The sequence below is a fragment of the Scyliorhinus torazame genome, chromosome 2 (genome assembly GCF_047496885.1).
Source record: "Scyliorhinus torazame isolate Kashiwa2021f chromosome 2, sScyTor2.1, whole genome shotgun sequence".
NCBI classification, from domain to species: domain Eukaryota; kingdom Metazoa; phylum Chordata; class Chondrichthyes; order Carcharhiniformes; family Scyliorhinidae; genus Scyliorhinus; species Scyliorhinus torazame.
Genome location: NC_092708.1, coordinates 399,876,699 through 399,891,760, shown reverse-complemented (window position 1 = coordinate 399,891,760; position 15,062 = coordinate 399,876,699). Strand labels below are relative to the sequence as shown.

The window sequence follows — 15,062 nt, the reverse complement described above, 5'->3', positions numbered from 1 at the left end:
AAGAAGTCGACAAACGGTTGCCACCTCTGGGCGAACCCAAACAGTGACTCTCTCAAGGCAAACTTGATTTTCTCCAGACAGAGAAAGGTAGCCATGTCCGATAGCCAGGTCTCCGACTTTGGGGGCTTTGAGTCCCTCCAAGCTAATAATATCCGTCTCCGGGCTACCAGGGAAGCAAAGGCCAGAATGTCTGCCTCTTTCTCCTCCTGGATTCCCGGGTCTTCCGACACCCCGAAAATCGTCACCTCCGGACTCGGTGCCACCTTTGTTTTTAACACCGTGGACATGACGTCCACAAACCCCTGTCAGAATCCCCTAAGCTTCGGACATGCCCAGAACATGTGGACATGGTTCGCTGACCCTCCCGCACACCTTGCGCATGCGGGCCCGGTGAATGATCGTAAATTGTATCAGACTGAGCCTGGCACATGTTGTGGATGCGTTGACTCTACTCAACGCATCCGGCCCAGAGGCCATCCTCTATCTCTCCTCCTAACTCCTCTTGCGTTTCAACTCCTCGGTCTGCGTCTCCTCTGACCGCATGAGTTCCTTGGTAATGTCAGAAACCCTCCCTTCTCCCAGCCACACTCTAGAAACTACCCTATCCTGTATCCCCCTTGGTGGTAGGAGCGGGAAGGTTGAGACCTGCCTGTGTAGGAAGTCCCACACCAGCAGGTACCTAAATTCATTTCCCCTCGCCAATCCAAATTTCTCCTCCAGCTCCCTCAGGCTAGGAAAGCTCCCCTCGATAAACATATCTCCCATCCTCTCAATCCCTGCTCTCTGCCATCTCCGAAACCCTCCATTCAGCCTTCCCGGGCAAACCGGAGAAAATGACAAATTGGGGACCAGACCGATGATCCCTCTGCTCCCACATGCCGCCTCCATTGCCCCCAGACTCTCAGGGCCGCTACCACCACGGGGCTGGTGGAGTACCGTGCCGGCGGGAACGGCAGAGGCGCCGTTACCAATGCCCCCAAACTGGTGCCTTGCATGAAGCCGCCTCCATATGCTCCCATGCCGACCCTCCCCCACCACCCACTTCCTGATCATGGCTATATTTGCCGCCCAATAGTAGTTACTAACGTTTGGCAGCACCAGCCCGCCCCCTCCCTGGCTCCGCTCAAGCATCCCCTTTTTTACTTGCGGGGTCTTGCCCGCCCATACAAAGTCAGTGATCACCATATTGACCCGTTTAAAAAAGGACAGTGGAATAAAGATGGGGAGACACTGAAACACAACCAGGAATCTCGGGAGGACCGTCATTTTCACTGTCTGCACCCTCCCAGCTAGTGACAAGGGGAACGCGTCCCACCTTCGGAAATCATCTTTCATTTGGTCTACTAGCCGGGCCAGATTTAGCTTGTGTAGCCATTCCCATTCCCACGCCACTTGGATGCCTAGGTATCGAAAGCTTCCCCCCACTACACTAAACGGCAGTTCCCCCAGTCGCCTCTCCAGTCCCCTCGCCTGCATCGCAAACATCTCACTTTTCCCCATATTTAGTTTAGAACCTGAAAACCGGCCAAATTCCCCCAGAATCCTCATCATTTCTTCCATCCCCTCCAGTGGGTCCGATACATACAGAAGCAGGTCATCTGCATAGAGCGAGACTCAGTGCTCCACTCCCCCCCCCGGATCAGCCCCTTCCAGCCCCTTGAGGCTCTCAGCGCAATTGCCAGCGGCTCTACGGCCAACGCAAACAGCAGTGGGGAGAGGGGGCATGACATTGTATTTGTTACCATTGATTGTTTGTTGGTGGGTGTAAATTTGGATGAAAATGTGAAACAAAGAGGAGAATAAAAATATATATTTTTGTAAAGCTGTCCTGGGAGTGTTTGATGGTGACGATGTAGAGGGAGCTTTACTCTGTATCTAACCCCGTGCTGTACCTGTCCTGGGAGTGTTTGATGGGGACAGTGTAGAGGGAGCTTTACTCTGTATCTAACCCCACGCTGTACCTGTCCTGAGTGTTTGATGGGAACAGTGCAGAGGGAGCTTTACTCTGTATCTAACCCCGTGCTGTACCTGTCCTGGGAGTGTTTGATGGGGACAGTGTAGAGGGAGATTTACTCTTTATCTAACCCCGTGCTGTACCTGTCCTGGGAGTGTTTGATGGGGACAGTGTAGAGGGAACTTTACTCTGTATCTAACCCCGTACTGTACCTGTCCTGGGAGTGTTTGATGGGGACAGTGTAGAGGGAGCTTTACTCTGTATCTAACCCCACGCTGTACCTGTCCTGAGTGTTTGATGGGGAACTGTGCAGAGGGAGCTTTACTCTGTATCTAACCCCGTGCTGTATCTGTCCTGGGAGTGTTTGATGGGGACAGTGTAGAGGGAGCTTTACTCTGTATCTAACCCCGTGCCGTACCTGTCCTGGGAGTGTTTGATGGGGACAGTGTAGAGGGAGCTTTACTCTGTATCTAACCCCGTGCTGTACCTGTCCTGGGAGTGTTTGATGGGGACAGTGTAGAGGGAGCTTTACTCTGTATCTAACCCCGTGCTGTACCTGTCCTGGGAGTGTTTGATGGGGACAGTGTAGAGGGAGCTTTACTCTGTATCTAACCCCGTGCTGTACCTGTCCTGGGAGTGTTTGATGGGGACAGTGCAGAGGGAGCTTTACTCTGTATCTAACCCCGTGCTGTACCTGCCCTGGGAGTGTTTGATGGGGACAGTGCGGAGGGAGCTTTACTCTGTATCTAACCCCGTGCTGTACCTGTCCTGGGAGTGTTTGATGGGGACAGTGCAGAGGGAGCTTTAATCTGTGTCTAACCCCGTGCTGCACCTGTCCTGGGAGTGTTTGATGGGGACAGTGTAGAGGGAGCTTTACTCTGTATCTAACCCCGTGCTGTACCTGTCCTGGGAGTGTTTGATGGGGACAGTGTAGAGGGAGCTTTACTCTGTATCTAACCCCGTGCTGTACCTGTCCTGGGAGTGTTTGATGGGGGACAGTGTAGAGGGAGCTTTACTCTGTATCTAACCCCGTGCTGTACCTGTCCTGGGAGTGTTTGATGGGGACAGTATACAGGGAGCTTTACTCTGTATCTAACCCAGTGCTGTACCTGTCCTGGGAGTGTTTGATGGGGACAGTGCAGAGGGAGCTTTACTCTGTATCTAACCCCGTGCTGTACCTGTCCTGGGAGTGTTTGATGGGGACAGTGTAGAGGGAGCTTTACTCTGTATCTAACCCCGTGCTGTACCTGTCCTGGGAGTGTTTGATGGGGACAGTATACAGGGAGCTTTACTCTGTATCTAACCCCGTGCTGTACCTGTCCTGGGAGCGTTTGATGGGGACAGTGTAGAGGGAGCTTTACTCTGTATCAAACCCTGTGCTGTACCTGTCCTGGGAGTGTTTGATAGCTGGCTTAACATTCAGTGAATGGTGCGGGGAAGTTAATTAAGGAAAAGCTATTATTTCAGTTTTTATGGACTATTATCGCAAAAGGCAGTATGCAGGGTTAGGGTGAAGAGGGAGGGGGCTGGAACTTCATTCGGAGACACAGTGAAGACACAATGGGCTGAATGGCCCCCCTCTGCTGCTTAACAATCCTCCGACTCAAATCAAAGTACATAACTGAGTATAGATAGCTGTCCTCCGCATGTGTCTGAAATTTATCCAATGGGCTTTGCCACATTTTAAGACACTAACCCAATTACTCCCCAAATCATTTACAAGCGCGGACTCACCGGGGTCTTGCTGAAGTGGCTGCTTTTCTCTTCCTGAAAACAGAAGTGGTAACAAGTCAACTCCGAACTACTGAGGGAACAGTTCAAAAATCCTCACCCAACAATACGGACCAAACGGGTTACATTTTCCATGGGTGGCAGAGGGTGCAACACAAGGAATGAACGCTGCTTTAGTGGGCGGTGGGAATCAGGGCGTTGAGCAGGCACAGCCCAGGGCAGCCAGCCTCAGCAGCACCACCTCTGGTGGGGGCCACAGCTGAAGCTGCAATTAGAATAAATGCACAATTCAATGGTCATGGACCCTCAAAGTTAGGTAGATGGGACCTCAAGCAGTCAGCAAGGGGCGAAGGGACACAGAGGGGAGGCATTGCAGTTTGAGCAGGGAAGGCCACTGCAACTGAAGGGATCCTCCACAAAGAGTGCCCCAAAAAAGAGGTACCCTAGCTCCAACGCTGGAGCACACCAGGTGCAGATAGTGGCTGTCTCAGCAGTAACAGGCCTCTCAGCTGCTGGGAAATGCCCAAAGTCAGGAGGCGGCCCTTACTTTGTGATTAGATTTCCTCACTTGGACTCTGGGAAGACACACAATTTGCTATCAGTGAGAGTCAGCACCTTCAGGAGAGGAGGGGGACCCCGTACCCAAGTGAGAGTCAGCACCTTCAGGAGTGGAGGGGACCCTGTACCCCATTGAGAATCAGCACCTTCAGGAGGGGAGGGGGACCCTGTACCCCAGTGAGAGTCAGCACCTTCAGGAGTGGAGGGGACCCCGTACCCCAGTGAGAGACAGCACCTTCAGGAGAGGAGGGAGACCCTGTACCCCAGTGAGAGTCAGCACCTTCAGGAGAGATGGGGCCCTGTACCCCAGTAAGAGTCAGCACCTTCAGGAGAGGGTCCCATGCCCCAGTGAGAGTCAGCACCTTCAGGAGAGGAGGGAACCCTGTACCCCAGTGAGAATCAGCACCTTCAGGAGAGGAGGGGGACCCTGTACCCCAGTGAGAGTCAGCACCTTCAGGAGAGATGGGGCCCTGTACCCCAGTAAGAGTCAGCACCTTCAGGAGAGGGTCCCATGCCCCAGTGAGAGTCAGCACCTTCAGGAGAGGAGGGAACCCTGTACCCCAGTGAGAGTCAGCACCTGCAGGAGAGGAGGGGGACCCCGTACCCAAGTGAGAGTCAGCACCTTCAGGAGTGGAGGGGACCCCGTACCCCATTGAGAATCAGCACCTTCAGGAGAGGACGGGGACCCTGTACCCCAGTGAGAGTCAGCACCTTCAGGAGAGGGGCCCATGCCCCAGTGAGAGTCAGCACCTTCAGGAGAGTAGGGGCCCCGTACCCCAGTGAGAGTCAGCACCTTCAGGAGAGGAGAGGGACCCTGTACCCCAGTGAGAGTCAGCCCCTTCAGGAGAGGAGGGGCCTCGTACCCCAGTGAGAGTCAGCACCTTCAGGAGAGGAGGGAACCCTGTACCCCAGTGAGAGTCAGCACCTTCAGCAGAGGGTCCCATGCCCCAGTGAGAGTCAGCACCTTCAGGAGAGTACGGGGACCCAGTGCCCCAGTGAGAGTCAGCACCTTTAGGAGAGGAGGGGTCCCTGTACCCCAGTGAGAGTCAGCACCTTCAGGAGAGGAGGGGAACCCTGTACCCCAGTGAGAGTCAGCACCTTCAGGAGAGGAGGGAGCCTGTACCCCAGTGAGAGTCAGCACCTTCATGAGAGGAGGGGTCCCTGTACCCCAGTGAGAGTCAGCACCTTCAGGAGAGGAGGGGAACCCTGTACCCCAGTGAGAGTCAGCACCTTCAGGAGAGGATGAAGCCTGTACCCCAGTGAGAGTCAGCACCTTCAGGAGAGGAGGGAGACCCCGTACCCCAGTGAGAGCCAACACCTTCAGGAGAGGAGGGAGACCCTGTACCCCAGTGAGAGTCAGCACCTTCAGGAGAGGAGGGAGACCCCATACCCCAGTGAGAGTCAGCACCTTCAGGAGAGGAGGGGACCCTGTACCCCAGTGAGAGTCAGCACCTTCAGGAGAGGAGGGGACCCGGCACCCCAGTGAGAGTCAGCACCTTCAGGAGAGGAGGGGGAGTCTGTACCCCAGTGAGAGTCAGCACCTTCAGGAGAGGAGGGGGCCCTGTACCCCAGTGAGAGTCAGCACCTTCAGGAGAGGAGGGAGACCCCGTACCCCAGTAAGAGTCAGCACCTTCAGGAGAGGAGGGGGACCCTGTACCCCAGTGAGAGTCAGCACCTTCAGGAGAGGAGGGGGACCCTGTACCCCAGTGAGAGTCAGCACCTTCAGGAGAGGGGGACCCTGTACCCCAGTGAGAGTCAGCACCTTCAGGAGAGGAGGTAACCTGTACCCTAGTGAGAGTCAGCACCTTCAGGAGAGGAGGAGGACCCTGTACCCCAGTGAGAGTCAGCACCTTAAGGAGAAGAGGGGTACCTGTACCCCAGTGAGAGTCAGCACCTTCAGGAGAGGGGGGGGGCCTGTGCCCCAGTGAGAGTCAGCACCTTCAGGAGAGGAGGGGGACCCCGTACCCCAGTGAGAGTCAGCACCTTCAGGAGAGGAGGGGCCCCATACCCCAGTGAGAGTCAGCACCTTCAGGAGAGGAGGGGCCCCATACCCCAGTGAGAGTCAGCACCTTCAGGAGAGGAGGGGATCTGTACCCTAGTGACGTCAGTGCCTTCAGGAGAGGAGGGGACCCTGTACCCCAGTGAGAGTCAGCACCTTCAGGAGAGGAGGGGCCCCATACCCCAGTGAGAGTCAGCACCTTCAGGAGAGGAGGGGATCTGTACCCTAGTGACGTCAGTACCTTCAGGAGAGGAGGGGACCCTGTACCCCAGTGAGAGTCAGCACCTTCAGGAGAGGAGGTGATCCTATACCCCAGTGAGAGTCAGCACCTTCAGGAGAGGAGTGGTACCTGTACCACAGTTAGAGTCAGTACCCAGTAGAAACAGTATGTCAGTAATCTACAAATATACTCCTTCTTCTGGCTATACCCTTACCTGCCTGCAAAAAGACGTGTGGCCAGCACATAGTTCAGGGTGGTTTTGTGTTCGAGGAACTGCCTGGTGAATGAAACACAAAGTGTGAGGAAAGCAGAAAGTTGGTATCTGAATCATATATTACAGAAAATTACACCTCTATTCTCAAATCAATTACATTCCTAATGCAGGTGGCACTCAAAACTGTGACTCCATTTTTAAAACGTGGAAGGTTCCGCACTAAGTTTATTGTCCCGATGTGGGGGATGCTGCAAAGACCAGCATTGTTTGCCCATCGCTAAGGAGGTGCTTCTGTGCCTTTTTCTACTGTAATCATTTGGACTAAGTGAGTGGCTCATAGGGCCGCAGAGTAAATGCAGAAGCCAACTGGATCCACAGACAGACCAGGTAAGGGATAGTGGGCAGCCTTCTCTGGTGGGCACCAGCGAATTCTGTACTGTATCCCAATAACCATCTGCAACTGTCTCCGTACCAATCCTACAATGCATGGTTACAAACATTTGCATTAGGAGCAGGAATAGGCCATTCGGCCTCTCCAGCTTACTCTGTCCTTTGATAAGATCGCGGAGGCTGATCGGACTGTAGGGTCTCCACTTTCAGCGCTACTTTACTGTCTGCCCTCTATAACCTTTAACTCCCTCGTCAATCAACAATCTTTCCAACTCTGCCTTCAAAATAATTGGATGACCCTGCCTCCCACTGCCCTCACACAAAGAGTATCTCACAGACCAACCTCAAAGAAAAAAATGTCTCCTCCTTTCCGTTTTCAATGAGACACCCTTACTTTTAAACCCGTCTTTATTACAAGGAGAAACCTCCTTCAGCAAATACCCTGTCAAAATTCCCTCAGGTTCTCTTACGTTTCAATAAGAAAGCATTCAAGAATATAAAACATATTCTTCTAAATGCGAATGGACAGAGGCCCTAGTTGTCGAACCTTTCCTCATAAGATAGCTCCTTCATCCAGGGATTGGTCAAGTGAACATTCTCTGAACTGCTTCAAACACAATTCTATCCGTTCTTGTGCAAGGACACGAAAACTGCACAAACTTCTGTGCGTTCACTTAACCTTTCCATCTCCCTTTGTAGACTCCTAATGTCCTCTTCATAACTTACTCTCCTTACCTTTCTTTGTGTCATCAGCAAAATATATTCGATCCCTTTATCCAGGTCATCAATACAGATTGTAAATGGATGAGGCCTCAGCACTGATCCCTGTGGCAATCTACAACTGACGGCATTACAACCCAAAAATGACCCACTTATTCCTACTCTCTGCTTCGTGTTAGCTAACTAATCTTCTACCTATTCTTACGAGTTCTTACTTTGCGAAGTGACTGCTGACTGTTGGGAGGCGGGGGCGTAGGCGTATTGTCACTGGACCCAGAGTAACGCTCTGGGGCCCCGGCTTCAAATCCCACCACTGCAGATGGCGAAACTTGAATTTAATAATAATCTGGAATTAAAAGTCTAATGCCGACCATGAAACCATTATCGATTGTCGTAAAAACCCATCTGGTTCACTAATGTCCTTGAGGGAAGGAAATCTGCCGTCCCTACCCGGTCTGGCCTACATGTGACTCCAGACCTACAGCAATGTGCTTGCTCCTTAACTGCGCCCTCAAGGTCATTAGTGATGGGCAATAAATGCTGACACAGCCGGCACCACCCACGTCCCATTAACCAATAAAAAAAAGTGCATCTTATCAAATGCATTTTGGAAATTCAAGTACACCACTTCTACCACTTCTCCTTTATCCATGTTGCTGGTTACCTCCTCAAAGAACTTTAAAATATTAGTCAAAACTGAGTCCCTTTCACAACACAATGCAAGCAGGCAGAGTCAACATGAAGATTTTCGATGTGCCCTGCTGTAATCTTCTTCATAATAAATTCTAGCAATTTCTGCTGGGCTAAGCGACCTTTCCAGAACCGAGGGAGTTTTGGTTACCCTAGCCTTGTAACCAGGGACAACAAAACTCATGCCAACAGATAGAACCATTTTTACTCATCAACCAGTCCATAAACTGATAAAGCTCCCTTTGAACTCAGACTCGTACACCTTCTGATTATGGAGAACATGCACCTTTGACCTCAGTGTAACACAGTGTCACGTTTCCCTGTGGATAGAATTGAAAATATAAATGACCATGTTTCCACATTCCCTTTCCACTATTTATTGGAATCACTCTTCGCGGCTCACCCATAAAGCTCCCAGGTATCAGCAGTCGGAAATATCCGTATAAATCCACCTTTTCTCTCATCCTCTTCCATTGTACGCCGCATAACTTTTACCTGAAAGCACAACGAAGCATCAAGAGTGACAAAAGCTGGATCAGCTCTCACATCTCCCTCATTCACTAAACATGTCTTTGGTCGGAGATTCCACATTAGCCCGAGCCACATTGTGAAGTTGCTGACAGGGATTAACAAAGCCAACTCAGGCATGTTATTCAGTGGAAAAGGTACCTCCGACAGTGCAGCACTCCACAGTACCTCCGACAGTGCAGCACTCCGCAGTACCTCCGACAGTGCAGCACTCCGCAGTACCTCCGACAGTGCAGCACTCCGCAGTACCTCAGACAGTGCAGCACTCCGCAGTACCTCCGACAGTGCAGCACTCCGCAGTACCTCCGACAGTGCAGCACTCCGCAGTACCTCCGACAATGCAGCACTCCGCAGTACCTCCGACAGTGCAGCACTCCGCAGTACCTCCGACAGTGGAGCACTCCGCAGCACCTCCGACAGTGCAGCACTCAGTAGTACCTCCGACAGTGCAGCATTCCGCAGTACCTCCGACAGTGCAGCACTCCGCAGTACCTCCGACAGTGCAGCACTCCGCAGTACCTCCGACAGTGCAGCACTCCGCAGTACCTCCGACAGTGCAGCACTCCGCAGTACCTCCGACAGTGCAGCACTCCGCAGTACCCCCGACAGTGCAGCACTCCGCAGTACCTCCGACAGTGCAGCATTCCGCAGTACCTCCGACAGTGCAGCATTCCGCAGTACCTCCGACAGTGCAGCACTCCGCAGTACCTCCGACAGTGCAGCATTCCGCAGTACCTCCGACAGTGCAGCACTCCGCAGTACCTCCGACAGTGCAGCACTCCGCAATACCTCCGACAGTGCAGCACTCCGCAGTACCTCCGACAGTGCAGCACTCCGCAGTACCTCCGACAGTGCAGCACTCCGCAGTACCTCCGACAGTGCAGCACTCCGCAGTACCCCCGACAGTGCAGCACTCCGCAGTACCTCCGACAGTGCAGCACTCAGTAGTACCTCCGACAGTGCAGCACTCCGCAGTACCTCCGACAGTGCAGCACTCCGCAGTACCTCCGACAGTGCAGCATTCCGCAGTACCTCCGACAGTGCAGCACTCAGTAGTACCTCCGACAGTGCAGCATTCCGCAGTACCTCCGACAGTGCAGCACTCCGCAGTACCTCCGACAGTGCAGCACTCAGTAGTACCTCCGACAGTGCAGCACTCCGCAGTACCTCCGACAGTGCAGCACTCCGCAGTACCTCTGACAGTGCAGCATTCCGCAGTACCTCCGACAGTGCAGCACTCAGTAGTACCTCCGACAGTGCAGCATCCCGCAGTACCTCCGACAGTGCAGCACTCCGCAGTACCTCCGACAGTGCAGCATTCCGCAGTACCTCCGACAGTGCAGCACTCCGCAGTACCTCCGACAGTGCAGCACTCCGCAGTACCTCCGACAGTGCAGCACTCCACAGTACCTCCGACAGTGCAGCACTCCGCAGTACCTCCGACAGTGCAGCACTCCGCAGTACCTCCGACAGTGCAGCACTCCGCAGTACCTCCGACAGTGCAGCACTCCGCAGTACCTCCGACAGTGCAGCACTCCGCAGTACCTCCGACAGTGCAGCACTCCGCAGTATCTCCGACAGTGCAGCACCTCCGACAGTGCAGCACTCCGCAATACCTCCGACAGTGCAGCACTCCGCAGTACCCCCGACAGTGCAGCACTCCGCAGTACCTCCGACAGTGCAGCACTCCGCAGTACCTCCGACAGTGCAGCACTCCGCAGTACCTCCGACAGTGCAGCACTCCGCAGTACCTCCGACAGTGCAGCACTCCGCAGTACCTCCGACAGTGCAGCACTCAGTAGTACCTCCGACAGTGCAGCACTCCGCAGTACCTCCGACAGTGCAGCACTCCGCAGTACCTCCGACATTGCAGCATTCCGCAGTACCTCCGACAGTGCAGCACTCAGTAGTACCTCCGACAGTGCAGCATTCCGCAGTACCTCCGACAGTGCAGCACTCCGCAGTACCTCCGACAGTGCAGCACTCAGTAGTACCTCCGACAGTGCAGCACTCCGCAGTACCTCCGACAGTGCAGCACTCCGCAGTACCTCCGACAGTGCAGCACTCAGTAGTACCTCCGACAGTGCAGCATCCCGCAGTACCTCCGACAGTGCAGCACTCCGCAGTACCTCCGACAGTGCAGCACTCCGCAGTACCTCCGACAGTGCAGCATTCCGCAGTACCTCCGACAGTGCAGCACTCAGTAGTACCTCCGACAGTGCAGCATCCCGCAGTACCTCCGACAGTGCAGCACTCCGCAGTACCTCCGACAGTGCAGCACTCCGCAGTACCTCCGACAGTGCAGCACTCCGCAGTACCTCCGACAGTGCAGCACTCCGCAGTACCTCCGACAGTTCAGCACTCTGTACCAGAGCAGCTGCTTAGACAGAACACAAACCCACAACGTTCTGATTCAGAGGCAGACTGCGACCACTTACAGGTACAGTTGAAATTTGCTTCTCTCCTTGTACTTACTGTTTCAGTGCTACCGACTCAACCATAGAGACTGGGGTGGCACTGCTGCCTCACGGTGCTGGGGACCTGGGTTCAATCCCGGGTCACTGTCCATGTGGAGTTTGCTCATTCCCCCTGTTGCTCTGTTTATTTGCTATAAATATGGTGGTTAATAAGGTCGCCATTCTTAATCCTAATTATGTGCATACTTTCAGAGTCGCCAGGTATCTCTCGATGCTGCCACAAGGTTCAACCCGAATATCGATCAAAGAGCCAATACACCAGTTAGTTAGTTCAAAGTCAATGGTATTTATTTACACACGGTATGATTTACTCATGCACAATAACACTACAAGCTCAACTATCTCCATCACAAACACCTACACCTAACTTCGGGTGCCCACTTAGGTCAGAGGAACAATGGCCGTTGTTCGGACCTGAGGCTGTTGGGTTCGAAGAGGTAACAGGAGAACAGCTAAGGCCGTCCGTCTGGTAGCGCGCGTTGACCTTGAACTTACTTCTGGTGATGCTGGTGGAAGGGCCTTTCCGCTTGAGAGCTGAATCCAAGAAGCTGAATCTCTGGTGGGGGTTCCTTCTTATACTTGGAGGGGCTTCGCGCACTTTTAGGCAGGCCTTAAACTTGGTCCCAATTAATTGGGCAGCTTCTTGATCATTGTTATCGATCTAAACCAATAAAGGGGTGGGTACCCCGATGGCTGGGCGTGTCCGAGGTGGCCGTTGGCCTTGCTTTGTTTGTGTGTTTGTGTCTTTCGGTTGGGGTAGTGGCGCCAGGATGTCTGCGACAGTATCGGCTCCCTGAGTGTTAGTCCTTTGTTCCTCGGAGATGGGCCATCAATATGTTAATCGACCCAGAGTTTCGATTCCGTCTGCTGACTGCTTTCCAAATATACATTCAGTCTCTGTGCCTGCTTGTTGCTAAGTATTGTCCACATTTCCCTATAGCCTCTGCGAGTGTCCATTTTATATACTGAAAGTGGCCATCCCAGATGGCTACACCCCCGTGTCTGCGTGGGTCTCACCCCCACAACCCAAATATGTGCAGGGTAAGTGGATCGGCCACGTTAAATTGCCCCTTAATTGGAAAAATAATGGGCACATAAAATTTATTACAAAATTGAAAACTAATTTTTTTAAAAGTCCATAGAGACTATTAAATGACTCGTCTCTACTCCAACCTCTCACCTCCTCCACAGTCAGTCGCAGAGTGCTTAATCCTTGTGCTCCTTGTGTTCTCTCCTTGCCTGACAAAGTCTTGCCTTTTACCTCAGTATCATTCGCAGACATTGGCTGCTGCTGGCGCTGGAAGATTTAAGATATGAAATGCTTAACCCAATGTGTTGAGGGTTCAAAAGTTAAAAAAGTTATAAATAGTGGGGCTGCAGTAATAATACTCAATTTGAATAAAGTTATCTTGGTGGCACTGAGAAAATACATCACAAAATCCAACTTGTCTGCCCTGAAAGCTAGTATCAGGATCTGATTGATCCATAAACATTTCTTCCAAATGTAACAGTGACTTAATTGTACTTCTTTAAATTTAGTACACAACACTCACTGCTCATGATGTGGTCTCCTCTACATCAGAGAGACCAAATTTAGATTTATTGGCACATGTACTGAGGTACAGTGAAAAGTATTGTTCTGTGTACAGTAGTCAGATTATTCCATACATGGAAAACCTTGGGTCTACGATAAATACACAATATAAATACATAGACACAGACATCGGGTGAAGCATACGTGAAGCATACGGAGTGTAGTACTACACAGTAGAGATGATGTGTGAAGACATCAGTTTAGTCCATAAGAGGGTCATTTAGGAGTCTGGTAACAGCGGGGAAGAAGCTGATTTTGAATCCGTTAGTGCGTTTTCTCAGACTTTTGTATATCCTGCCCGATGGAAGAGGTTGGAAGAGAGAATAACCGGGGTGGGAGGGTCTTTGATTATACTGCCCGCTTTCCCAAGGCAGCAAGGTATAAACAGAGTCAATGAATGGGAGGCAGGTTTGTGTGATGGACTGGGCTGTGTTCGCGACTCTCTGTAGTTTCTTACGGTCTGAGGACGAGCAGTCGCCATTACAGGTTGTGATGTAGCCAGTTAGGGTGCATTCTATGGTGCATCTGTAAATATTGGTAAGAGTGAATATGGACATGTCGAATTTCCTTAGTTTCCTGAGGAAGTTGTGCTTTCTTGGTGGCAGTGTCGACGTGGATGGACCAGGCCAGATTGTTGGTGATGTGAAGACCTAGGAATTTGAAGCTGTCAACCATCTCCACCTCGACCCCATGGATGCTGACAGGGATGCGATACTTTGCTTCCTGAAGTCGAAGTTTAGACTGGGTGACCGCTTTGTGGAACACCTCCGGTCAGTCCGCAAGCGTGACTTGCAAGCTTCTCTCTGTTTGTTATTATAACTACCCAACTTGTCAATCTAAGCCTACTTGTGACACTAATAAAGATTATTATTTACGTCCCCAGATCCCGACTCCAATGACGGCATGCGGAGGGGCAAAGGAGGCCTCATTGCCAGGAGGAGTGAGGGAGAGATCTGGAACCGGGGGCTGAGATGCAATAATCCTCACGAGGTATCATTCATTAATCTCCTCTCGGAATATAGGTTCCCATGGTAACGGGCAGAGGCCCATCCAGCTGGGACATGATCCAGCTCTTTAAATACCATCCCGGACCTGGACCGGGAGTTCCTGTTAGTCCCGGGCTGGGACATTATCCAGCTGTTTCAATACCATCCCGGCCATGGACCGGGAGTTCCTGTTAGTCCCGGGCTGGGACATCCCGGACCTGGACCGGGAGTTCCTGTTAGTCCCGGGCTGGGACATCCCGGACCTGGACCGGGGGTTCCTGTTAGTCCCGGGCTGGGACATTATCCAGCTGTTTCAATACCATCCCGGACCTGGACCGGGAGTTCCTGTTAGTCCCGGGCTGGGACATGATCCAGCTCTTTAAATACCATCCCGGACCTGGACCGGGAGTTTCTGTTAGTCCCGGGCTGGGACATCCCGGACCTGGACCGGGAGTTCCTGTTAGTCCCGGGCTGGGACATTACGGACATGGACTGGGAGTTCCTGTTAGTCCTGGGCTGGGACATTACGGACCTGGACCGGGAGTTCCTGTTAGTCCCGGGCTGGGACATCCCGGACCTGGACCGGGAGTTCTTGTGAGTCCCGGGCTGGGACATCCCGGACCTGGACCGGGAGTTCTTGTGAGTCCCGGGTGGGACATCCCGGACCTGGACCGGGAGTTCCTGTTAGTCCCGGGCTGGGACATTATCCAGCTGTTTCAATACCATCCCGGACCTGGACCGGGAGTTCCTGTTAGTCCCGGGCTGGGACATCCCGGACCTGGACCGGGAGTTCCTGTTAGTCCCGGGCTGGGACATCCCGGACCTGGACCGGGGGTTCCTGTTAGTCCCGGGCTGGGACATTATCCAGCTGTTTCAATACCATCCCGGACCTGGACCGGGAGTTCCTGTTAGTCCCGGGCTGGGACATGATCCAGCTCTTTAAATACCATCCCGGACCTGGACCGGGAGTTCCTGTTAGTCCCGGGCTGGGACATCCCGGA

General features: G+C 52.8%; 1 protein-coding gene across 4 annotated transcripts in view; it reads right to left on the bottom strand.

The window, feature by feature from the left end:
* Positions 1–15,062, bottom strand: part of ttll5 (tubulin tyrosine ligase-like family, member 5) — a 602,008-nt gene that overhangs the window by 379,571 nt on the left and 207,375 nt on the right. For all 4 annotated transcript variants that reach the window (XM_072494443.1, XM_072494444.1, XM_072494451.1 and 1 more), the window contains 4 exons: positions 12,662–12,778; positions 8,880–8,971; positions 6,677–6,739; positions 3,689–3,721 (listed from right to left, as the gene is read on the bottom strand). In XM_072494443.1, the coding sequence (XP_072350544.1) occupies positions 3,689–3,721; positions 6,677–6,739; positions 8,880–8,971; positions 12,662–12,778 (305 nt within the window). The remainder of the gene's footprint in view (positions 1–3,688; positions 3,722–6,676; positions 6,740–8,879; positions 8,972–12,661; positions 12,779–15,062) is intronic.